This window comes from Anomaloglossus baeobatrachus, chromosome 11 (genome assembly GCF_048569485.1).
Source record: "Anomaloglossus baeobatrachus isolate aAnoBae1 chromosome 11, aAnoBae1.hap1, whole genome shotgun sequence".
NCBI lineage: Eukaryota > Metazoa > Chordata > Amphibia > Anura > Aromobatidae > Anomaloglossus > Anomaloglossus baeobatrachus.
This window is the reverse complement of record NC_134363.1, coordinates 16,110,187-16,134,738: the sequence shown is the minus strand read 5'-3', so window position 1 is coordinate 16,134,738 and position 24,552 is coordinate 16,110,187. Positions and strand designations below refer to the sequence as shown.

The 24,552-nt window shown below is 46.1% G+C and overlaps 1 protein-coding gene across 1 annotated transcript; it reads right to left on the bottom strand.

Annotated features, from left to right (window-relative positions):
• Positions 1 to 693: 693 nt before the first annotated feature.
• Positions 694 to 20,316, bottom strand: LOC142256694 (phospholipase A2 inhibitor gamma subunit B-like). Its single transcript, XM_075328539.1, has 5 exons — positions 20,162 to 20,316; positions 5,385 to 5,498; positions 5,152 to 5,298; positions 2,914 to 3,063; positions 694 to 849 (listed from the first exon to the last, which is right to left on the bottom strand). Exons 1-5 carry the CDS (start codon positions 20,211 to 20,213, stop codon positions 731 to 733), a joined length of 582 nt encoding a protein of 193 aa, XP_075184654.1. The 5' UTR covers positions 20,214 to 20,316; the 3' UTR covers positions 694 to 730.
• Positions 20,317 to 24,552: the final 4,236 nt, after the last annotated feature.

The following is a 24,552-nucleotide window of genomic DNA, read 5'->3' as shown; positions in this document are numbered from 1 at the left end:
GGCACCGGAGGGTAAGTATAAGACAGGGGGACTTAGATTTTAAACAAAGAAGAAGAAGGTGGGATCCAGCATTGGAACACAAACATTTGTCTTTATGTTCAATTATTTAAAACATAGTGAAGTTAAAAGTACAGAAAACCTGATATGTTTCAAACAGAATTCACTAATTATTAACTTATCATAGTATCATAACAAGACAAGACATTTCTTAATGAATATTGAACTGTTCAGAGTGTCAAACATTAATTTCAATCCTAAATTATCAAATTTGTTTTCCTTTCCAGCATTTTGATGATTAGTCCATATGTTGATACATATTTCTCTAGAAAACTGTGCATCATTTTTTGGCAGTTAGGATGAAACATCTTCCACTAAATAAAAAATATTGTGAAGTCTAAATGTGACAACTCATAAATAACAAAAAAGCCAAGAATTAATAAGATTCCCTCAATTCAAGGAATTAAACTTTGTATCTTCAGATAGCATCAAGTGGAAGGAATGATTGGTGGCACTCAGATAGGGATTTTTCGGCATTAATTGTTGTGAGTTGCAGGCTAAAGCATGTGGGGAGAGAGTGGTGAGTGGGCATGCCGGACGACGGCCGTTTCGCGATTTCACAGCACTTACTTTGTATCTTCTATAATATTTACAACTAAGACAGACCAGATGATCATTTTGAATTGATAATGTGTTTATTTATTTATATATTGATGATGCATGGATGAAACTGTTACCAACACTTCAGTAAGGCCCTGTGTATTTCTTGAAAGGCAATCTTACTGTCAAAGTTGTATTGGCAGGCATCAGAATTAGTACAACCTTTGGCAGAATAATTTGCAATTGTACCATCTGTAGACATAAAAATGATATCATTAGGCAAAAAAAAAAATCTGCACGTATCTAGGCTTTGTTTAGTACAGTATTAATTGGCTTTATGTGCATGGGAGCAAAATAATATTTAGTTACAAAATATTTATGCAAATTTAAAGAAGTTGTCTACTACTTTTACACTGACGGACTATCCTTAGGATGCGTTATCAATGTCTGTGTCAGAGTTCCGGGATTTCCAGTTTTCTTCTGAAGGATCTTGCCCTTTGTTAACATGGAGTTTTCTGTTCTGTTGCCCTACTTCCTGTTCATGTGTTTAAAAGCCCGCCCCTAAGCTTAGTCTAGTTGCTTGAGTATACTGCTTCCTGTCTACTCCTGCCCTGCTGCTCTTGCTTCCTGATTGCTATTTGGATCCTGTTGAAACACCCGACACCGGCTCTGGACTTCACCTGGTTTCATCAAGCTGTGCCCGGACTCCGTCTGCTGTCTCTGGTCGGCACTTCTGCCCGGTTCCTTCCGTTCATATCCACCCTAGGACTCACATCATGTACGGACATTTTTGGACTATACCTGTTGCCCTTCTGTGTCCCGGCTGCTGCGCATTTAGGCCTTCTGGGGTGATCGCCAGAAAGTCCCTGTATAGGGGTTGGCTCCTGGTGGTCTCCCTGGGGAAGTCCGGTGCGCGGTCCCGGGAATTCTCCTTTGCTCTGAACCTGGCAGGTATTTACTGTGTTTATGTTCTACTGTGTTTATGTTCTTTTCTGTGTACATATTGTTGGTTGCATATTATAAACGTCTTTGCACCAAGAACCCGTCTCTGGTTGTCATTGCCCTAACGCAATCGAAATCCTCAGTTCATACAATAGTATTACAGTCTGATTGGCCGGGGTCCGACAGTCGACATCCCCACCGATCAACGGTGGTAGCCGGCAGCTGGAAATGTTTAGCTGCTCCATCAACTGAAAAAGGCTATGGCCAGGTACTCAACATCTGCCTCCAATTCATATCAATAAGAGCCGGATGTGCAAAGGCCAGCAACGGTCACTATCAGAAGACTGGGCTCAGTTTTTCTGGCCATCTGCTGCCGCCAGCAACTGGAACAGCTGATCGGAGGAGTGTGTGGTGTCGGACCCCAGCCAATCAGACATTAATGACCTATCGTAAGGAAAGGCCAAGTCATGCCGCCGGGGCAACGGCGCCGCTTGTCATGGTGCCGCTTGTCAGGGCGCCGCTTCTCACTCACCGACCCGGTCCCCGTGTGCTCTGACCGAGGCCGCTGCTCCTGCTCTCCCTCCTCAGCCTCCTCTGTGCTCCCTGCTTGTCGACCCCACCATCTTGCTGCAGCACAGGACTCTGCCTCTGGCTCTCCTGCGTCTCCTCCTCTGCATTCTGTACTGATCTCCGGCTCCCGGGCTCCGTTAATGCGCACTAGGGAGCGAGCGCGCTCTCTCACCTTGTCTTAAAGGATCAGCCTCCCAGAAACAGGATATGGCTAATAACAGGTACAGGGTATATAAGACTTCCTTTACATGTGGGCGGTGCCTGTTCAATGTGTACTTGTAGCTTTGTTTCTTGCGCTAGGTGTTCAGGTCCCCCTGTGTATCATACCCAGGCTAACCCTGTCAGATCCCGACTGCCAGTTTGAGTGTGTCCAGCCCACCGGTTTCCCAGGAGATTCCCCAGTGACAGTCTGCTGTGGATCCCATCATCTTCCGCCAGCCTGTACCTGTCGCCGGTTCTGGAAATCATCCGGTATCATCAGTCTGTACGCTCGCTAATCCCAGACTCCATCTGTTACCACCAGTTGGCACCTGTACCCGGTTCCACTCCTCCATCCTGATTTCCTTCAGCTCACATCTACCGTTGGACCAGCCTCCATATCCTGGACGGATATCTTAAGGACGCTAACCATATTCCTCTCGTGTCCCGGCTGCTGTGCATCTAGGCCCTCTGGGGTGGCCGCCAGACAATTCCCTATTTAGGGATTCGCTACTGATAGTCTCCCGTGGATCCTCCCCTGCACCAAACATTACAGGCCATCAATGTAAAAGTAGTGGAAAACCTGTTTAAGAAAGATTTTCTCACCTGGGTTCCTCAATGTTGCTCTATACTCTAAACATTGGTTCATGGATCCAGTACAGTTTATCTCCTTGTCACTCTTACATTCCTTCAACGTGCCAATACAGAAGGAATATGGACACTTTAGACCATTTGGTGTTAAATCATCTTCAGGAGCTGGAGAAATAAGCATAATTATTGTTTTAAAGAGAACCTGTCAGGTGCAATATGCATTCAGAGCCACGAGCAGTTCTGGGTGCATATTGCTAATCCCTGCCTAACTGTCCCTGTATCTAGTAGCATAGATAAAGAGATACTTAGAAAAAGTATTTCTAAAGATCCTTTATAATTTGATAATGAGGCCAGGGACTAGTCACAAGGGGGTTAGTTCCTTTGGCTAGTTGGCCCTCTTATCATATAAGAACGCCCCTGTGGGCATGCTTACATGCTAATGAATGTGTAGTGTCAGATGCATGGTCGATCTCACCGCTCTCTGCTGTCACTGCACCCGACACTGGATTTTGAGTCAGTGCACATGATCAGAAGTCCCAGACTTTTGGTCATCCTACTATGTAGTCGGGTGTACGCATCCTGGCTTCAAACTGGTATAGTGCGCATGACCAGAAGTCCAGGGATGTTCTGATCATGTGCACTGAACCAAAAATCAGCGGTGTCAGCTGAGGTGAGAGCAACCATAGCTTTGACACTGCACATTCATTAGCATGTTAGCATGCCCACAGGGACGTGATTACATGCTAAGGGGGCCGACTAGCCAAGGGAACTAACGCCCTAGTCGCTTTACACATTAGAATATTATAAAAGATCTTTAGAAATACTTTTTCTAAAGATCTCTTTAACTATGCTACTAGATGCTGGGGCAGTTAGGCAGCAATTAGCAATTTGCACCCAGAACTGTTCCTGGTTCTGGGTGCATACAGGATCTGACATGTTCCCTTTAAATATAGACATAAATGATGTACATTCCCATAACACCCAACCCATGATCACATGAGGGCAATCTGCCTACAGAGCTGTAAGAACCAAAGACAAGAATGGAGGGCTGAGGAGTAGAATCATGTCAGAGTATGGAAGAGGTGAATATAACCCTATCTTAATTACTGTGTTTTTCCAAAAATATGCCCTCCCCCAAAACTGAGCCCTAGCAGGGATTTTCAGCATTTTCAGAACAAGGCTTAAATATAAGCCCTCCCCCGAAAATAAGCCCTAGTCGCGGTTCAATAATGAAGTGTCCGTGCAGCTAAAAAAGTTACAGATACTGCAGGACACTTCATTATAGACATCGGGCACCCCGCAATCACACTCACCAGACACCGAGCAGCAGGACCTGCAGTGATCGCACCCCCACACACATCGGATCTCACACACACATCGGATCTCACACACACAATCAGATTGCACACACAAACATCGGATCTCACACACACACACACACACATCCGATCTCACACACACATCCGATCACACACAATCAGATCGCACACACAAACATCCGATATCACACACACACAAACAGATCGCTTCCCCACACGCATCCGATCTCACACACACAATCAGATCGCACACACAAACATCGGATCACACACACATTGCATCACACACATCCTCACCACATCCAGCGACACCGATTTCTTCTGGCTGGCAGAATCCTGAGAGGCTGTGCACTGGAGCGCAAGGACCTGCTGCAATGCTAGCTTACAGGACCTGCAGGTCGGACACGTGACTTTCTCCCATCATTAATTGTGGCCAGAAGTATTCTGTAATGTGGGATGTAATGAGTGTGTGTGTGTGTGTGTGTGTCAGTCAGCCAGAACCAGGGGAGGACAGTGTGCAGCACCCACCGGAGATCACAGGGAGGACCTGGGAGCCAAACAGACGTCCAGGTCTGGTAAGCATGAGTCTCCTGGGGGGAGTGTCTGCTTTTTTGGGGGGTAAACTTACCCCAACCATGGTTCTCTAAAATTAAGACCTCCTCCAAAAATAAACCCTAGTGCTTTTTGGGGGGGCAAAAACAATACAAGACTGTGTCTTATTTTTTGGAAAAACACGGTATGCTTTGGAGTCTGGATAAAGATGTAAAAACTGACGCATTATCGGAACACTAATACAAAGCTGATCCAAAACACTGATGAAAATTGGTAAAAACTTTTGCTTACGATAAAAATCCCTACTGTCTGACTGAGGCTTTATTATGAATTTTTGGTAACGAGACAATTAATCCCTTATAATTATCAATCTGATACTTACGTTCATATGTTTGATTGTTGCACAAGTTTCCAGTGCAGCAATGTGCAAAAAACTTAAATTTCACATGTTCTACCATTCCTGATCCCTTGGCTCCACACAAAGATTCATTGGCGCAACCATTATATATTGAATTAACCTTCTTTTCATCTGTTAAATAGTAAGTGGACATCACAAAACTAGAACTGATCGTGATACATTATGTTGGTTAAAAGGAAGAACTGAGTTATACTCACAAAGGTTAACGTATTGGTAGGCGGTCATACATCGATCTCCAAGGCATTCTGTCTCAGTATCGTTACATGTTGTAGAATTGCGGGAGGAACACGAATAACAGTTATAGGAAAAGACTGAAAATAAATAAGACAATACAGTTATTTTATATGGAAACAGTAGGAAGAATTCCTTTGAAATAATGAACATATGCAATGTTATTTCATTTATTTGCTTCACTATTTTACCCAACAAGTTTCAGACATTGTCAACATTGCTTCCATGATTCCACAATCATTTGAATTCTTGGCTCTTAAAGTTCATCTATTATAATATGTACCTAAATTTTGGGTTGCTGATTCTTTTTCACATGACTATTATAAATAGTATGAATCCAACTTAATATTTGTGATGACTGTCATAAGGTGGCGCTAGACACTATAGTGTGTGGAGAGGTAGTCAGGCAAGCCGAGATCATAAACCAGAAGGGCATGACAGTACATGGAGGGCAGAAAGAGATGAGGTTGAGAGAGAAGCCGAAGGTCAGGGTTCCAGGAGAGTACAGACAAGATACAGAGAGCAGGCGAGGATGCGATCAGGAGGATGTCCGAGGTCAGAAGCCGGGAAGTCACAACAGAAACAGGAGAGGACAGGAAGAGACGGGTAAACAGCAGTCCGGAGTCGAGAGACCAAGATCTGAAAACTGAACACCACGGGAGCCAACAGAACAAATGTAAACAGGAAGTACAACTGGGGGCGTCCTGAGCTAACTCACTCCCTAATGAAGCAGAGCAATCACAGGGAACAAAAAGCATCTGCAAGAGCACCTCCCAGGACAGAGTGAAACTCGGTGCTGTGAAACAACCCGCCGAGCATTCATCCTGCAAAACGCCCTGCACCATAGGCAACATATACCAGCTCTGCAGGAGAGCATGGCAGAACAATGCAGAATTTTCTGCTCAACAGAATTGTGACAATATTTTGACAATACTTCTTCATGGTCTTAAATAGACATATTGCAGGTATTGTCATGGTCATCTTCTGGTGAGGTTAGTGAAAGGCTCAGGGTCCCTTTTATCATCAGAGGCATTACACATTAAACAAATGTTTTTTTCTTTTGGCAGTCGCAGAGTTAATGTCACTTTTCTTTGCTATTTGCAAGCTCATTAACCCTTCCCAGTTGATTTCTCTGATGACCACTTCCGGCCTGTATAAAAACCCCCTGCTTCCTGCAGAGGATGCTGGTTATTATGTCACTGGAGTGATAGGAATGGAGGAGTGACTTAATGGGAGACCCTACCCTGACCCTCAGACTACCCTAGGCTTTCCCTTAACTCAGAGGTACATTTAAAAGGTAGCAAGATCTGGGCCACCAACATCTCCGTCTTCTGTCCTTCTCCTGGATGATGGGTGGTGGGTGGAGGGGGTCTTACCATCAGAGACAAGGACAGGAAACAGAGACATTGTGGGCCCAGACCTTGCCTCTATAACTGTACCTCTGGGTTAAGGGAAAGCCTAGGGTACATTTAGTCAGAGGGTCAGGAAAGGCTCTTCCATCCAGTCATCCCCAATTCCTATCACTCTGGTGACAGGTATATTGGGATTTGCAATCAAAATTTTGCACAGTTTGAATTTTACAGCTGCTTCCTTTCACATAGATGCCTGCAAAATGATATTGACTAAGGCGGGCTTTACACGTTGCGACATCGGTAACGATATACCATCGGGATCATGTCGTTAGTGACGCACAACCGGCACCATTACCGACATCACAGCGTGTAAACCCTAGGAGCGACGATCACTGATCGCAAAAACGTGAAAAATTGTTCATCGGTGACACGTCGCTTCATTCCATAATGTCATTACTGCTGCCGGTACGATGTTGTTTGCATCGCTATGTGTGACACCGCAGGAACGACGAACATCTCCTAGCTGCGTCCCGCCACCAATGCGTAAGGAAGGAGGTGGGCAGGATGTTATGTCCCGCTCATCTCCGCCCCTCCGCTTCTATTGGCCGGCCGCTTAGTTACGTCACGGTGACGTCGCAGTGACGCTGAACGCATCTCCCCCTTGAAGGAGGGATTGTTTGGCAGTCACCGCGACGTCGCCGACCAGGTATGTGAGTATGAAGCTGCCGTAGCGATAATGTCCGCTACGGCAGCTATCACCGCATTTCGCATGTGCGACGGGGGCGGGTACTATCATGCTGGACATCGCTAGCAATCGCTAGCGATGTCGTAACGTGTAAAGTACCTCTTAGAATCATACTGGAAAAAAAGTTTGTAAATTTTTTATTTGTTTTTAGATCCACTCACACTAGTGTATAACACGGTCAAGTGCAATGCAATGTTTTATTGGCTAGCACTTGGATCAGTGTTATACTATGGGGCAGTGCAGCTCTGTGATTTTTTTTCTCATATTAATTCAGGTTGAGAAAAATTTGCAGAATGCTGTGAGTGGCTCCGATATTTGGATCATGCATCCCCATACAAGTTTATGGGTACTTGTGAAACATTGGTCTGCAGTCTGATATCATCTGAGTACAGTTGAGTTGATACACACGACACTTCTGGGGTGGTGCAAAAATAGGGTCCAAAACCGTCTCAAATAGATGTAGAAACTTGGCACTCAAGATAAATGTGAATAGTGGTTTATATTGTGAATAACCTGTAGGACCAGCACACGTAGTTGGGTATGACGCATTGCCACATATGACAGCGGTGGACTTTGCGTCATACCCAGCTACACCGCTCCCTACGCTACTATACTTTCTGACGACCCTCTGCACAAACACAAATGAAGGTCTTTTGACCGAAACATCTGTGCTTGTGCTGGTCCTACAAGTTCTTCTCAATAAAAACCACTATTCACAGTGATCTTGAGTGCCAAGTTTCTACATCTATCATTTGACAGTCCGATTACCGCGGACACAGGCAATGGAGAAGATGGAGAAATTAAGTTCTCCATCTTATCACCAGTGCTCCAATTCTTGCATGGGAGAGAATCAAAGCACAGTAAGGCTATGCTCCCACTTTGCTTTTTTGTGTGCTTCTTTTCTGCACACAAAAAGTAATGTTTTGGCAGGAAAAAAACAGCTGAAAAAATGTCCACTTTTTATTGCGTTTGCGTGTTTTCTTAAGCGGGCTTTACATGCTACAATTTATCTAATGATGTGCTGGCAGGGTCACGTCGTAAGTGACGCACATCCAGCATCGTTAGTTACATTGTAGCGTGTGAAACCTCAGTGCGATTGAACGTTAAAACGTTGATCGCATACACGTCATTCAATTACTAAAAATTGAATGTGAGGTTGTTGAATGTTCCCGGGGTAGCACAAATCGCTGTGTGTGACACCCCGGGAATGATGAACAGATCTTACCTGTGTCCTGCGTCCTGCCAGCTATGCGGAAGGAAGGAGGTGGGTGGGATGTTTATGTCCCGCTCATCTCCGCCCCTCTGCTTCTATTGGCCGGCTGCCGTGTGACGTCGCGGTGACGCCAAATGTCCTTCCCACTCCAGGAAGTGGATGTTCGCCACCCACATCGAGGTCGTATCGAAGGAAAGTACATGTGACAGGAAATAATTGTTTGTGCGACACGGTCAACAAATTGAACGTGCCGCACATACGATGGGGGTGGGTACGATCGCATACGATATCGTATGCAAAATTGTAAGGTGTAAAGCAGGCTTTAGTTGCGTTTTTTCCTGCTTTAAGTAAAACTGAACCCTTTAAGCAACAAAATCTGCAAGAAAAAAAGAAGCAGCATGTGCACAAGTTCTCATAGACTTTTCTGGGATGCCTTTTCCTTGCTTTTATTGATTAAAACAAGCAAGGAAAATGCATAAAAAATGCAAAAAAAAAGTGCCATGTGTGCACATAGCCTCATGGACACTCGACTCAAACTCGGAGAAAAGTTTGAACCGTCATTTGCATAATGCATCTGTTTAGGGCGGCACGGTGGCTCAGTGGTTAGCACTGCAGTCTTGTGGTGGATCAGTGGTTAGCACTGCAGTCTTGCAGCGCTGGGTTCTGAATAGAGTTGAGTGCGGTTCGCGGTTCGAGTGATTTTGGGGGGTGTTCTAGATTGAACTAGAACTCAAGCTTTTTGCTAAGAGCTCGACAGTTTGAGTTACGTTTGAGAATGGTTCTAGGAGCAAAAGCAGGGCTTTTTACAGCTACAGTGTGCAGGAGCCATCGCTGGAAGCCTGCCAGAAGCTGATAACCAAGATAAACATCGGGTATTCAAGCAAAGAGCTTTGGATAGTAACCCAATACTTACCCTGGTTACGTGTACAGGGAGCCGACACTTCCCCGCTCAGCTCGCTCCGCCCCCTCCTGCACGCGGCATGTACACACACACAAACACACTCACACTCACCTGTCCGCAGCCATGCAGTCCACGACACTGACGTCCTCAGCGCCACATGGCCCCGCTAGGCCCCACCCACTTCACACTCTGCCGCCCACACACATGGCCCCGATAGGCTCCGCCCACCTGGCACTCTGCACACATGGCCCCACTAGGCTCCGCCCACCTGTCACTCTGCACATATGGCCCAGGTAGGCTCCACCCACCTGGCACTCTGCGCACATTACCCGACTAGGCTCCGCCCACCTGGCACTCTGCACACATTGCCCCGCTAGGCTCTGCCCACCTGGCACTCTGCACACATGGCCCCGCTAGGCTCCTCCCACCTGACACTGTGCACACATGGCCCCACTAGGCTCCACCCACCTGGCACTCAGCACACATGGCCCTGCTAGGCTCCGCCCACCTGGCACTCTACCCCAATAGGCTCCGCCCACCTGGCACTCTGCACACATTACTCCGCTATGCTGCGCCCACCTGGCACTCTGCACACATGGTCCCGCTAGGCTCCGCCCACCTGGCACTCTGCACACATTACCCCGCTAGGCTCTGCCCACCTGACACTCTGCACACATGGTCCCGCTAGGCTCTGCCCACCTGGCACTCTGCACACAGGGCCCTGCTAGGCTCCGCCCACCTGGCACTGTGCACACATGGCCCTGCTAGGCTCCGCCCACCTGGCACTCTGCACACATGGCTCCGCTCAGCTTCCGACCCGAGACTGTGACTAGCGGTGATGTCACGGGTCGCTCGCGATACTTGGCTGTGAAGGTCATTGAAGTCAGTGACAAGTGCTGTCAGCAGTGCAGGAGATCAGCGCAGGTAATGTACCTTGCTGACAGCAGCACTTGTCATCCCCTGCAGTGACCTGGGCTGACCCATTGATGTTAGCTCAGGTCACTGCATTGCTCTCCCAGCCAATGGAGAACATTCTGCTCTTCATTGACTAGGACAGTGTGGATCGTCATGGGAACCCCTTGGATTACAGCAGACCTGGATTTGTTATTCTTTTTAATAAATTGGTGAAAGAGGGAATGCTTTGGGCAGTGTTTTTTCAAATAAAAATGTGTTTGTCGTCTATTTTTTTTATTACTGACTGGGTTGGTGATGTCGGGTATCTGATAGACGCCTGATCTCACGAACCCCCGGGCTTGATGCCAGGTGACATTACACATCTGGTATTAACCCCATATATTACCCCGTTTGCCACCGCACCAGGGCACGGGATGAGCTGGGGCGAAGCACCAGGATTGGCGCATCTAATTGATGCGCCACATCTGGGGCGGCTGCGGCCTGCTATTTTTAGGCTGGGGAGAGTCCAATAACCATGGACCTCCCTAGTCTGAGAATATCAGACCCCAGTTGTCTGCTTTACCTTGGCTGGTGATCCAATTTTGGGAGGACTACCGCGTGTTTTTTTTAAAATTATTTATTTAATTTTAAATAGCAGTTTTGCATTACCAGCCAAGGTGAAGCTGCCAGCTATGGTCTGCAGGCTGCAGCCGTCTGCTTTACCCTAGCTGGCTACATAAAAAGAGGGAACCCCACGTCATTTTTTTTTCATTTTTTTTGGCTAAATACAAGGCTAAGCACCCCTTAGTGCCACATGAAAGGCACCAAAGGGTGCAAAATTACAAAATGCAGGAGAGTGGGACATTATGTGTCTTTCTGCCTTTATAATAACAGAAAAGACTGATATGAAGTGTACAAGCACAAGAAAATCACCAGAGCGCTCTACGTTGTGAAAAGCAGTAGAAAATGGCACTGGAGTGAACATGTGACCGCCTCATGTAGGTTGAAGCTATGGATCTGTACCGCCCTGGGGGCTCGGCTACTCTCCGCCGAGCCGCTCGGATCCGGGCTCGGGTTGTCGGTGGCTCGAGCGCCTCCGGACCGGGGGGCCATGTCGCTCTGGAAAGGGGGGGTTTGGTTGTTTGTTTTGGGGTGGACCGGTTTCACGGCCGGAGCCGCGGTGACCGGTAACAGTTTGTGACGCCACCCACGGGTCGTGGTGAGGTGATGGGCACCACCGCTGCGGTGAGGGTGCGGGGGCTCATCTGGGATCATTGGTGGGTCACAGATAGGTGTTAACCATTCCGTGGGTAGGGGGTTTGTTGGTCCCGGGGTCAGGTGGCAGGAGCGGGGGGTTGCAGGACGCAGGGGCTCGCTTGCAGCGCGATGCCTGATGGCACTGGTGTACTCACGATTAAACCACACAGAGTCAATGGTAAACCAAGTTCGGTGTAGATCGGTGCCCGCAGCCGGCTGCGTGTGTCCCCAGTGAGGTTGGTGATGTCGCCTTTCCCCTGCACCTTTAAATTTGCTATAGTGACTCCTATGTTTCAGCAACGGTAGTCCGCCCCCCGGCTTTTGGTACCGGAGGAGCCCTTTTGCCCGCAGGCGCTGGCCCTTTGGATCTCTGGCCCTTGGCGATGGCTCTTATCCGGAATCGGTGCCTTGCTAGCCCTGAGGGAGGCGGTCAGGACTTGTTGGCTGCTGGTGCCTCACTGGGGTTGTGTGTTGTTACCTGTGACCCCTGGGAATCCAGGGCATCACAGATCCTGGGAAAATTTATGTATTTTCCCTCCTTCAGTTTTTTTGCAGTACGCAAACAAACGGAAGGCACATGGATGACTTACGGACCGTATATGGAACAGAAATGGATGCCACACGGATGCACCCGTAAAAAAAAAACGACCGATTTTTGCGGACCGCAAAAACGGATCGGTCGTGTGAATGTAGCCTTATTCTGATCTGCCGTTTATAAACAGCAGGCAGAAATAAATGAATAACGCCCCCAGCGTCAGAAAATCTCCGGGTTTTCAGGGGGTAGCTGAGACCCTGGAGATCATGATTTAAGCTGTATTTTCCGGTCCCCGCTAACGTGATCACCAGTATACATCGTATACCAATGATCACGTTACAGTAAATGACAGCGCCGGTAAAAAATTATTTATCTCCCATCTGGCATGAACAAACATGATAAATCTCCTACCCGGTCCCCTCCGGTCCCCCGGTGTCGCTAAAGTGCCCCCCCCCCCCCGACCCCCTCCCGAAAATCCAAGATGGCCGTGCGAACAGCAGCGCGCTGGCCGCATTCACCCTACTCATCTGATTTCTGTCGCATGTGCCATGACACATGCGCCAGAAAACTCCTCCCTAGGCCCTGCCAGGTCACCCCCTATAACACCACCGGTGTTCCCTGGTGTCCCACGGTACCTGTGCAGCGTTGATCCCCCGCGGCCCTCTCCTTCACAATAGATGCTGCCGCATGCACAGAGCGGCTGTCAGCTCAGATTCCTGTGTTCAGACACAGTGAGTGGTGGTTATGCATCTGTAAGCTAAATGGGCGTCACAGTGGCTCAGTGGTTAGCACTGCAGTCTTGCAGCACTGAGGTCCTGGGTTCAATTCCCACCAAGGACTCCATCTGCAAGGAGTTTGTATGTTCTCCCCGTGTTTGCGTGGGTTTCCTCCGGGTACTCTGGCTTTCTCCCACACTCCAAAGACATACGGATAGGGAATTGTGAGCCCCAATGGGTACAGTGTTCCCAATGTATGCAAAGCGCTATGGAATAGCGCTATATAAATGAATAAATTATTATTATTACTGCAATGCCCTGCTCATGAGGTAAGGAACATAGTTGAACAGGAGAGCTATATACTACATTTCCAAATGGAGGTATTTGATTTTATAGTTGCCCTGCTGAACGACTACCAAACATGAGAGTCCGTTATACGCCACAAGAAAACACATCTAAATAGCGAGCTCTGTTGTTTAGTATTCATTTAGCTGGATAACTGGACTTAAAGGGGTATTCCATCTCCAAGATCCTATCCCCAATATATAGTAGGTGGAATAGCAATAATATCAGCAAATACCAATATTTGGAAATGTAGGATAGTTCTCCTGATTAGGCATGCCCTTACCTCATGAGCAGGGCATTGCAGCTTTGGTAGCAACCGTTATGACATGGACTCTGCTGCTGTGGACCCAGGGAGAGTGAGTGCAGATTCATTGCACCCACACTCCTCACATGGAGGGTCTGCACTCCTAGAAAATGGGGGATATGTTCCCTGATTGTCTCCCCCCATATTCTAGACGGTCCAAAGTCATTGTGGGACCCCCTTATTTCTTTTCTTACAATAAATTGGTGAAAGAGGGAATGTTTTGGGGAGTGTTTTTTCAAATACATTTTTTTGTCGATTTTTTTTGTTAGTACTGACAGTTTATGATGTTGGGTATCTGATAGATGCCATGACATCACAAACTGCTGGGCTTGATGTCAGGTGACTTTACAGCTTGTATCAACCCCATTTATTAACCCGTTTGCCACTGCACCAGGGCACGGGATGAGCTGGGGTGAAGCGCCAGGATTGGCGCATCTAGTGGATGCGCCACATCTGGGGTGCCTGCGGCCTGCTATTTTTAGGCTGTGAAGAACCAATAACTATGGACCTTCCCACCCTTAGAATACCAGACCACAGCTGTCCGCTTTACCTTGGCTGGTGATCCAATTTGGGGGGGACCCTACTTTTTTTTTGTAATTAATAATATTTATAAAATAATTATAAAAAAAGAGCCTGGGGTGACCTCCACATTGGATCCCCAACCACGGTAAAGCTGCCAGCTGTGGTTTTCAGGCTACAGCCGTCTGCTTTACCCTAGCTGGCTATCAAAAATGGGGGGACCCAACGTCATTTTTTTTTTAACTATTTTTTAAATAGAAAAAATTAATGGACTTCCCTGTATTTTGATTGCCAGCCAAGGTAACGCCAGGCAGATCTGGGTGGCAACCTATAGCTGTCTGCTTTATCTGCACTGAGAATCAAAAATACAGCGGAGCGCTACGTCATTTTTTTTAAAGATTTATTTTTACAGCACTGTCATGTCAGGCAATCAAAATACAGGGAAGCCCTTTTTGTTTTTAGTTATTTATATAAATAATTAAAAAAAATATATATGGGCTCCCGCTGCATTTTTTGTATTGCTAGCTAAGGGTAATCAAAGCAGCTGCTGCCTGCTAACCCCCACTGCTTGGTGTTACCTTCACTGGCAATGGAAAATCCAGGGAAGCATTTTTTATTTTTTTTGCCAAAAAACTAAAAAAAGAATGACGTGCGCTTCGCCATATTTTTGTATGCTAGTCAGGTACAGAAGACAGGTACGGCTGCCCCCAACCCCCAGCGGCCTATTTGTACCCGGCTGGGAACTAAAAATATAGGGAAGCCCTTTTTTTTACTTAATTCATGAATTTTATGAAATAATTAAAAAAAAAAAAACGACGTAGACTTCGCCCCATTTTTGTGTCCAGCCAACTAGTACAACTAGGCAGCTGGGGATTGGATCCGCAGCACAGGTTAGCACGAGGTTTCTGGGTGCCTCTGCTGCGAATTGCAGTCCGCAGCCGCCCCAGAAAATGACGCTCTCATAGAAGCGCCATCATCTGGTGCTGTATCCAACTCTTCCAACAGCCCTGGAGCCGGGTGGCTTGTTGGGTAATCATGAGTTAATACTGGCTTTGTTTTGCTAGCTAGTATTAAGTCAGAGATTCTTAATGTCAGGCACGTTTCACCCGACCATTAAGAATCTCCAATAAAGGGTTAAAAAAAAGACACCACACAGAGAAAAAAAATACTTTAATAGAAATAAATACACAGACACACTTAGAGACTCCATCTTTATTACCCCCTCTCAGCTCTCCACGATCCATGCTCTTCTGTCTTCTTTCTCCTTTAACACATGCAGCTCTGTCTGCTCCATCAGACAGCTCAGCTGCATGAGGGAAGATGCAGTGCTCCGTGCAGAAATCACTCTGTTAGAGTGACCACAGGCTCCTGGCTGTAAGCGGTGGCACGGGTTGCCATAGCAACGCTGCTCCGATTATGTGATTCCGGTGCCGCTGCATGCTGGTAGCGGGACGTCCCCGTCACTGCTTCCAAGCGCGCTGCTATGGCAACGGTGATCTCCGTTAATGACCGGCTGTGTCAGTCGGTCAGGAGCCGGCTATTGCGGATGCTGGTAACTACGGTAAACATTGGGTAACCAAGAAGCCCTTACCTTGGTTACCCGATGTTTACCGTAGTTACCAGCGTCCGCCACTCTCACGCTGTCAGTGCCAGCTCCCTGCACACATAGCCAGACTACACATCGGGTAAAATTAACCCGATGTATACTCTGGCTAGGAGTGCAGGGAGCCAGCGCTAAGCGGTGTGCACTGGTAACCAAGGTAAATATCGGGTTTGTTACCCGATATTTACCTTAGTTATCAAGCGCAGCATCGCTTCCACGCGTGCTGCTGGCTGGGGGCTGGTCACTGGTTGCTGGTGAGATCTGCCTGTGTGACAGCTCACCAGCAACCCGTGTAGCGATGCTCCAGCGATCCCTGCCAAGTCAGGTTGCTGGTGGGATCTCTGGAGCGTCGCTTAGTGTGACGTTACCTTAAGGGAACAGGGAAGCAGAGCAGGGAGTCGACCGTGTGCTAGAGCATGTCGTCGGTACACGGCGATACACAAACGTGCACCATGTAACAGAGAGATGCAATGACAGGTCCTAGCATGACGCGTCATAGTCATGTGACCAGTCTGTAGCCAATGAGATAACAGACATGTGACTGGTCACATGCTATTTTGATGACATCACATAGGTCCTGCATCACTGCTGGTTAACAGGAGGACGCAGCGATTATCGGGAGGAATAGCGGCAGGAGTGCAGGACGCATCCCGGGGACAGGTAAGTGTTATGGCAATGTTTATTAACTGTATGTGTACATTTATAATGCGTTTTTATGTGTTTGTGATTGGCTTCCATTGTTTCCTATGGGTTCGAGTGGTTCGCCGAACCGAACTCGAACCAGACCTTGGTTCGGCAAACCGAGCTTGAGCCGAACCGCGACCGATTCGCTCATCTCTAGTCCTGAATTCTAATCCCACCAAAGACATCTGCAAAGAGTTTGTATGTTCTCCCCATGTTTGCGTGGGTTTCCTCCCACACTACAAAGACATACTGCTAGGGACTCTAGATTGTGAGCCTTAATGCTGACAGTGTTGCTGATGCATGTAAAGCACTATGGAATTAATAGTGCTATATAAATGAATAAATATTATTATTACTCTCTTGCCTGAGAAAATCAGGGTTATGCACCCTTCACACATCAGTACCAGTTGTTTCAGTTGTTATATGTACTAGAATCAAGGATATATGCACACCAGTTAATATCAATGGGTCTGCGCACACATCAATGATTTCTAACTGACCGTGTTTCCGTGGGATGCACATGCGTGTCCATGTGTTCCACACAGAGATATGTCAATTTTTCTTCAGCATCACTGATGTCCCACAGACCACCCAGTGGTGTGATCCGTGAAACACATACTAAAAAAACCCATGTACTTTTAAAATTAAAAGCTTTTTAAACTCACCTTCTCCAATGATGCTGTCTTCAGCTATTGCTGTCTTTGCTTCCATGCCGGCTAATTGTACTCATGCATATTCACTGCACAGCCAATCCAGAAGTAGCTGCAGCAGGGAGACAGCGACAGCCGGACACAGCATCGTGGGAGACTTCAGCACCATGGACTGCATGGCGTAAACAGGTGAGCATAAGTGCCTGATCTCCTTGTACTATCATGTGCCAAAATCATGGCACACTAAGGGACAAACGCAACTTTAGCACATCAGTGAAATAGTATGTGTTTTTCACTGACTTGTGCAGGGGGTCTTAAGGATACTATACACGCTGCGATATCGGTACCGATATTGCTAGCGAGCGTACTCGCCCCCGTCGGTTGTGCGTCACGGGCATATCGCTGCCCGTGTCGCACAACGTCGGTAACCCCCGTCACACGTACTTACCTCCATAACGACCTCGCTGTGGGCGGCAAACATCCTCTTCCCGAAGGGGGAGGGACGTTCGGGGTCACTGTGACGTCACATGGCAGCCATCCAATTGAAGCAGAGGGGCGGAGATGAGTGCACGGAATATACCGCCCACCTCCTTCCTTCTGCATTGCTGGTGGACGGAGGTAAGGAGATGTTCGTCGCTCCTGCGGTGTCACACATAGCGATGTCTGCTGCCGCAGGAATGAGGAAGAACATCGCTACTTACCAGACAACGATTTTTGGTTTTGGAACCTCTTTTGTGATCGTTTTAGGTCGCTCAGAGGTGTCACACGCTGCGATGTCGCTAACGAGGCCGGATGTGCGTCACAAACACCGTGACCTTGACGATATCTCGTTAGCGATAACATAGCATGTAAAGCCCCCTTTAGTTTGAGCCAACCCTTTTACTAAGTTGATGCAACTGATTTATGACCCCATCAAAGGACATCTGATCTTTGATGTAATCATAAATCATTTTATGACGTCTGTAACAGAAAGATAAAAGTAAAAAAACTCAGAATGAGAATCAATCTCATTCTGCAAATGTTAAGGGGTACTTTGCACGTTGCGACATTGCTACTGCGATATCGTCGGGGTCAAATCGAAAGTGATGAAACATCCGGCGCCAGTAACAATGTTGCAATGTGTAAAGCCTAGATGCGCAGATTTACGATCGCAAAAGCATCATAAATCGGCAATCTGTGTAGCGTCGGTCATTTCCATAATTTTCGGAACGACCGATGTCATGATGTTGTTCCTCGTTCCTGCGGCAGCACACATCGCTGTGTGTGAAGCCGCAGGAGCGAGGAACATCTCCTAACCTGCCTCCACCGGCAATGCGGAAGGAAGGAGGTGGGCAAGATGTTTATGTCCCACTCATCTCTGCCCCTCCACTTCTATTGGCTGCCTAGGAAGGAGGCGGGTTGCCGGCCAGAGCGACGTCGCAGGGCAGGTAAGTGCGTTTGATGCTGCTGTAGCGATAATGTTCGCTACGGCAGCTATCACAAGATATGGCATGTGCGATGGGGCGGGTACTTTCGCGCTCGGCATCGCTAGCATCGGCTAGCGATGTTGCAGTGTGCAAAGTACCCCTAAGTATTTTCAGCAGACATTTATGAACAAAAAATCTATCTTTTTGCAGGAAAAACGTGACGAAAAATACTTCTTTTTTGTGTGCATTTTTATGTTTTTTTCTCCATTTATTTGAATGTCAGGAAAACGTTAAAGAAGCACAGAAAGAATTGACACCCTGCAGATTTGAAACTGTTTTACCTCTACAAGGGAATAAAATAAACAGCATGTGCGTGAGATTTCAGAAATCTCATTCACTTTGCATTTACTGTAAAACTGATTTTTTTTTTCTGTGGCAAAAAAATGCAACATGTGAACAAGACCCAAAGTGATAGGGTCATATAAAAGAATTACTGTAGAGACAAAAGATGGGTTTATATGAATAACCCACTCGATATTTAAGAAACTAATTAATGTAAATTTTTGGGGACACATTTATGAACCAATACATTTTCATTGAATTTTTAAACAACAATAACAACAATGTCAACCATTTTGAAAACAATCTGCAACAAAGCAATTACATTTCAAGTAGAAAATTAAGGAAAAGAAAAGAAAAAAGAAAACAACATTATAGATTACATACATTCATTGGGGACACATTTATTAAAGGCAGCTTTTTCCCATAATAATGTTACTATTAGTAAATGTTAATAATCAAAATTTCCGTATAAATATCACCATTAAATTTCAATAACTATCAAAAATACCTTCAGATAAAAAATTTGTTAGAATTAAATAAATAAAGGGAATGATGGTGCAAATAGCATTAAAATTATTATTTTTATTCAACAATTAAAATAAATATTTTGCAGATCCATATAAATATTAGGCAGGAAAAAATGTCCCATAAATTATAGCAGCGGTTTTACTAGGAAAATAAAGTGCATAATGCCAAGATCACTTAAAAAGTCAATCCCTAATATATGACAAAGTGCACAGTGCAAAATTGTATCTAAATCCTATGTCATATATAAATAAGGTTATGGTATAATGATCCTATGTAAAAAAATTCAGGAAAGGATCGCTGAAACACGTGTCGGGGCTTTGCGGTACACTTTGGAGCTTTTACAGATCACTTAAGGTATCATTTTCCGTGCAAATTAAATAATTGTTAAATTTTTTTTACATAGGATCATTATACCATAACCTTATTTATATATGACATAGGATTTAGATACAATTTTGCACTGTGCACTTTGTCATATATGTTGAATAAAAATAATAATTTTAATGCTATTTGCACCATCATTCCCTTTATTTATTTAATTCTAACGAATTTTTTATCTGAAGGTATTTTTGATAGTTATTGGTAAATGTTGTCTATTGTCCCCACCACAATTACAAGAAAATTGCAAGATCTTTAACGTAATATTATTTTTGAACTATTGAAAATCATTGAGGAACATGTAAATAACTTCTTAGACTCTCCTCAGTGCCCTATGTGTATATTCTGTAAAGTTATTACATTAGTCTTACCTGAGACAACAAGAGCGGAGATCATGTAAAGTAAAGTCACCAGGTTCTTCATTGTGGATGATGAGCGTCTTCTCGGATTCTCTTCTGCTCCTCCTGTTGTCTATTTACAGAAACCATATAAATTCTCTTTGGAGAGGTTAAAAAAACTATTGTATCATGGAATGGATGAGATCTGTCCTATAACCTTATGGCAAACCACATATTCGAAGTATCTATGACAAACTCTTCCTCTCGGCAAAGTTTAAGCTTTTCCAGGTATGGTTCTGGACGAAAACACCAATTATTGACTCAAGTTAAAAGTAATCCATCAGAATCTGTAAATTTGTTTATAAGAAAATTAAAATGTTTAATTATCTTTAAATATATCAAGAAAATGTATTTATCTTCCCTGAGGAAGTTTGGATGGGTTAATGTATTTGGTGTGCACAAGTTTCTTAATGTTTTTTTCTATTCAAATAAATTCATATGACTTAATGCAATATTTATTTACAATCCTGGATTGATTTATTTATAGTTAAACTTGAATCTCTGTGTTTCTGAGTTAATTCCTTCACGACCGAGGATGTACTGGTATGTCCTAAATCATGAAGGGGAGATCACCGCTGGGTGCTGCGGTGATCCAGTAGTTATCCCTGCACATATCTGCTGATTTGTACAGCAGACATGTGTGCCTTTCAGACACAGGTGGATCAGTAATCAACCAGTCTTGTTAATCCCTTAAGGCCGCTTTATACACTGCGATCTCGCTAACGAGATCGCTAATGTGCATACCCGCCCCCATAGTTAGTGCGTCATGGGCAAATCGCTGCCCGTGGCGCACAAAATCGCGCGAACCCGTCACACTACTTACCTGCCTAGCAACATCGCTGTGACCGGCGAACCGCCTCCTTTCTAAGGGGGCGGGTCGTTCAGCATCACAGCGATGTCACTAAGCAGCCGCTCAATAGAAGTGGAGGGGCGGAGATGAGCGGGACGTAACATCCAGCCCACATCCTTCCTTCCTCATTGCCGGCGGCCGCAGGTAAGGTGAGGTTGCTCGTTCCTGTGGTGTCACACATAGTGATGTGTGCTGCCGCAGGAACGACGAACAGCACCGTACCTGCAGCAGCAACGAGAATTGGGAATAGGGGGGTAGGTCACCAATTAGCGATTTTGAACGTTTTTGAGATGATTCAAAATCGCTCATAGGTGTCACACGCAATGACATTGCTAACACGGCCGGATGTGCACCATGAATTCCGTGACCCCAACGACATTGCTTTAGCGATGTCGTAGCGTGTAAAGCACCCTTTAGTAATTTAAAGCATTGTAGCGGGTAATGCACACTTACCTGCTGCTATTGGAAAACCCGTGACATGATCAAGGGGAGCCGATTGTTGCCATGGTAGCACACGGTCATGTGAGGACTACTGTTGCTATCATAACTCACTTCCTGTTACAGCCGGCAGATTGCTGCCTGTAACAGAAGACGAGCATTTCTCCTGGTTTGCGCTGTGCCACTCTGATCAGACAAAGAAATGAGCAATCAAAATAAATTATCCATATATCCCCCTAGGGATACTAGTAAAATAAAAAAAGTAAAAAAGTTTTAAAAAATGTGAAAAAATTTTAAATAGTTCAAATCACTACCCATTAGACTCTTTGAAAATTAAAGGGTTACAAAAATAAAAAATATACACACATTTGATATCGCTGCATTCATAAATGCCCAAACTATCAAATATAAAATCAATTAACCTGATTGGTAAGTGGTGAAGCGGCTAAAAATTCCGAACGCCAAAATTAAGTTTTTTTGGTCGCCGCAAATTTTGCGCAAACCACAATAACAGGTGATCAAAATGTAGCATCTGAAGAAAAATGGTATCATTATATCAAAATTTCAGCTCGAGACACAAAAAATAAACCATCACTGAGCCCCATATCCCAAAAAATGAGAACGCTAAGGGTCACAGAAAATGACGCAAAAAGTGTGCCACTTTTTTTGGACAAACTTCTGAATTTTTTTTTCACCCCTTAGGTCAGTCATGGCAAACCTTTCACAGGCCGAGTGCCCAAACTGTAGCCCTAAACCCATTTTTTTTTCCGAAGTGCCAACCTATCCTATTATGTAAATAGTTGATTGTAACCTTAGGCTGGGTTCACACTAAGCGACAGCGACAACGACGTCGCTGTTACGTCACCATTTTCTGACCTTGTAAGTCGCTGTTATGATCGCTGCTTAGCTGTCAAACACAGCAGCCGAAGCAGCGATCATAACTACACGCGTCGCTGTGCTGCAACATGTGCAGAGAGCAGGGAGCCGCGCACACTGAGCGCTGGCTCCCTGCTCTCCTAGCTACAGTAAACATCGGGTTAATTACCCGATGTGTACTGCAGCTACATGTGCAGAGAGCAGGGAGCCGCGCACACCACTTAGCGCTGGCTCCCTGCTCTCCTAGCTACAGTACACATCGGGTTAATTACCAGATGTATACTGCAGCCACATGTGCAGAGAGCAGGGAGCCGGCGCTGGCAGCGCGAGAGCGGCGGAGGCTAGTAACGAAGGTAAATATCAGGTAACCACCTTGGTTACCCGATGTTTACCTTGGTTACAGCTAACTGCAGGCTGTCAGACGCCGGCTCCTGCTCCCTGCACATTCAGGATTGTTGCTCTCGCTGTCACACACAGCGATGTGTGCTTATAAGCGGGAGAGCAATAAAAAAAAAAGAAACCAGGGCTGTGTGTAATGAGCAGTGATCTCACAGCAGGGGCCAGATCGCTGCTCAGTGTCACACACAGCGAGATCGCTAATGAGGTAACTGCTGCGTCACAAAAACCGTGACTCAGCAGCGATCTCGCTGTGTGTGAAGCACCCCTTACCTTTGCCGTCTTCTCTTCTCCTCAGCAGGGAGCATCACACTCATGCATGCTTACCACACATTGAAGCTGAGCCCCTGCCCTTTCCAAACACAGCAGTTGGATTAATCTTTCTGGAAAAAAATTGCAGCATATTAGACACAAGGGATTTTAGCATGGAATGCAATTAGATATCACCCTGTAATCCACATCTACATTTCAAAGTCTGAACATCCTGAAAACCCATAAAAACGTATGAGTTGCTCCCCTCCCCTTCATTGTGTAGTTCTATCCCCCTTCCTGGCCACTTCCTGGTAAACATGTCTCCCATCCTGATATATATTTCCTACATTCTGGTATATTTGTCCCCATCCTGGTAAATATTCCTCATCCTGGTAAATGTACCCCATCCTGGTAAATGTACCCCATCCTGGTAAATGTACCTTATTCCTGGTAAATGTACCTCATCCAGGCATGTTCCCTTATCCTGGTAAATGTCCCCTTTCCTGGTAAACGTACCCTATCCTGGAAAAATATACCCCATCCTGATAAATGTCACCCTTCCTGCTAAATGTTCCCCATCTTGGCAATTTTCCTCATCCTGGCATGTTCATGTACCCCCATCCTTTCATGTTTCCCCCCATCCTGGTAAATGTATCCCCCATCCTGGTAAATGTACCCCATCCTGGTAAATGTACCCCATCCTGGTAAATGTACCTTAATCCTGGTAAATGTACCTCATCCAGGCATGTTCCCTTATCCTGGTAAATTTCCCCTTTTCTGGTAAACGTACCCCATCCTGGAAAAATATACCCCATCCTGATAAATGTCACCCTTCCTGCTAAATGTTCCCCATCCTGGCAATTTTCCTCATCCTGGCATGTTCATGTACCCCCATCCTTTCATGTTTCCCCCCATCCTGGTAAATGTACCCCATCCTGGCATGTTCCCCTTCCTGCTAAATGTACCCCATCCTGGCATGTTTCCCCCATCTTTGCAGTCATGTTTCCCCCCATCCTTGCAGTTATGTTTCCCCCCATCTTTGCAGTCATGTTTCCCCCCATCTTTGCACGTTTCTCTCCATCCTTGCAGCCATGTTTCCCCCATCCTTGTAGCCATGTTTGCCCCGTGCTCTCCATGTTTGCCCCGTGCTCTCCATGTTTGCCCCCGTGCTCTGTTTGCCCCCGTGCTCTGTCTGTATGCCCCGTGCTCTGTATGCCCCCGTGCTCTGTGTTTGCCCCGTGCTCTGTGTTTGCCACATGCTCTGTATGTTTGCCCCCGTGCTCTGTATGTTTGCCCCCGTGCTCTGTATGTTTGCCCCCGTGCTCTGTATGTTTGCCCCGTGCTCTTTGCCCACGTGCTCTGTATGTGTGCCCCGTGCTCTGTATGTTTGGCCCCGTGCTCTGTATGTTTGGCCCCGTGCTCTGTATGTTTGGCCCCATGCTCTGTATGTTTGCCCCGTGCTCTGAATGTTTGCCCTCGTGCTCTGGGTTTGCCCCCATGCTCTGTGTTTGCCCCCGTGCTCTGGTTTTACCCCTGTGCTCTGGTTTTACCC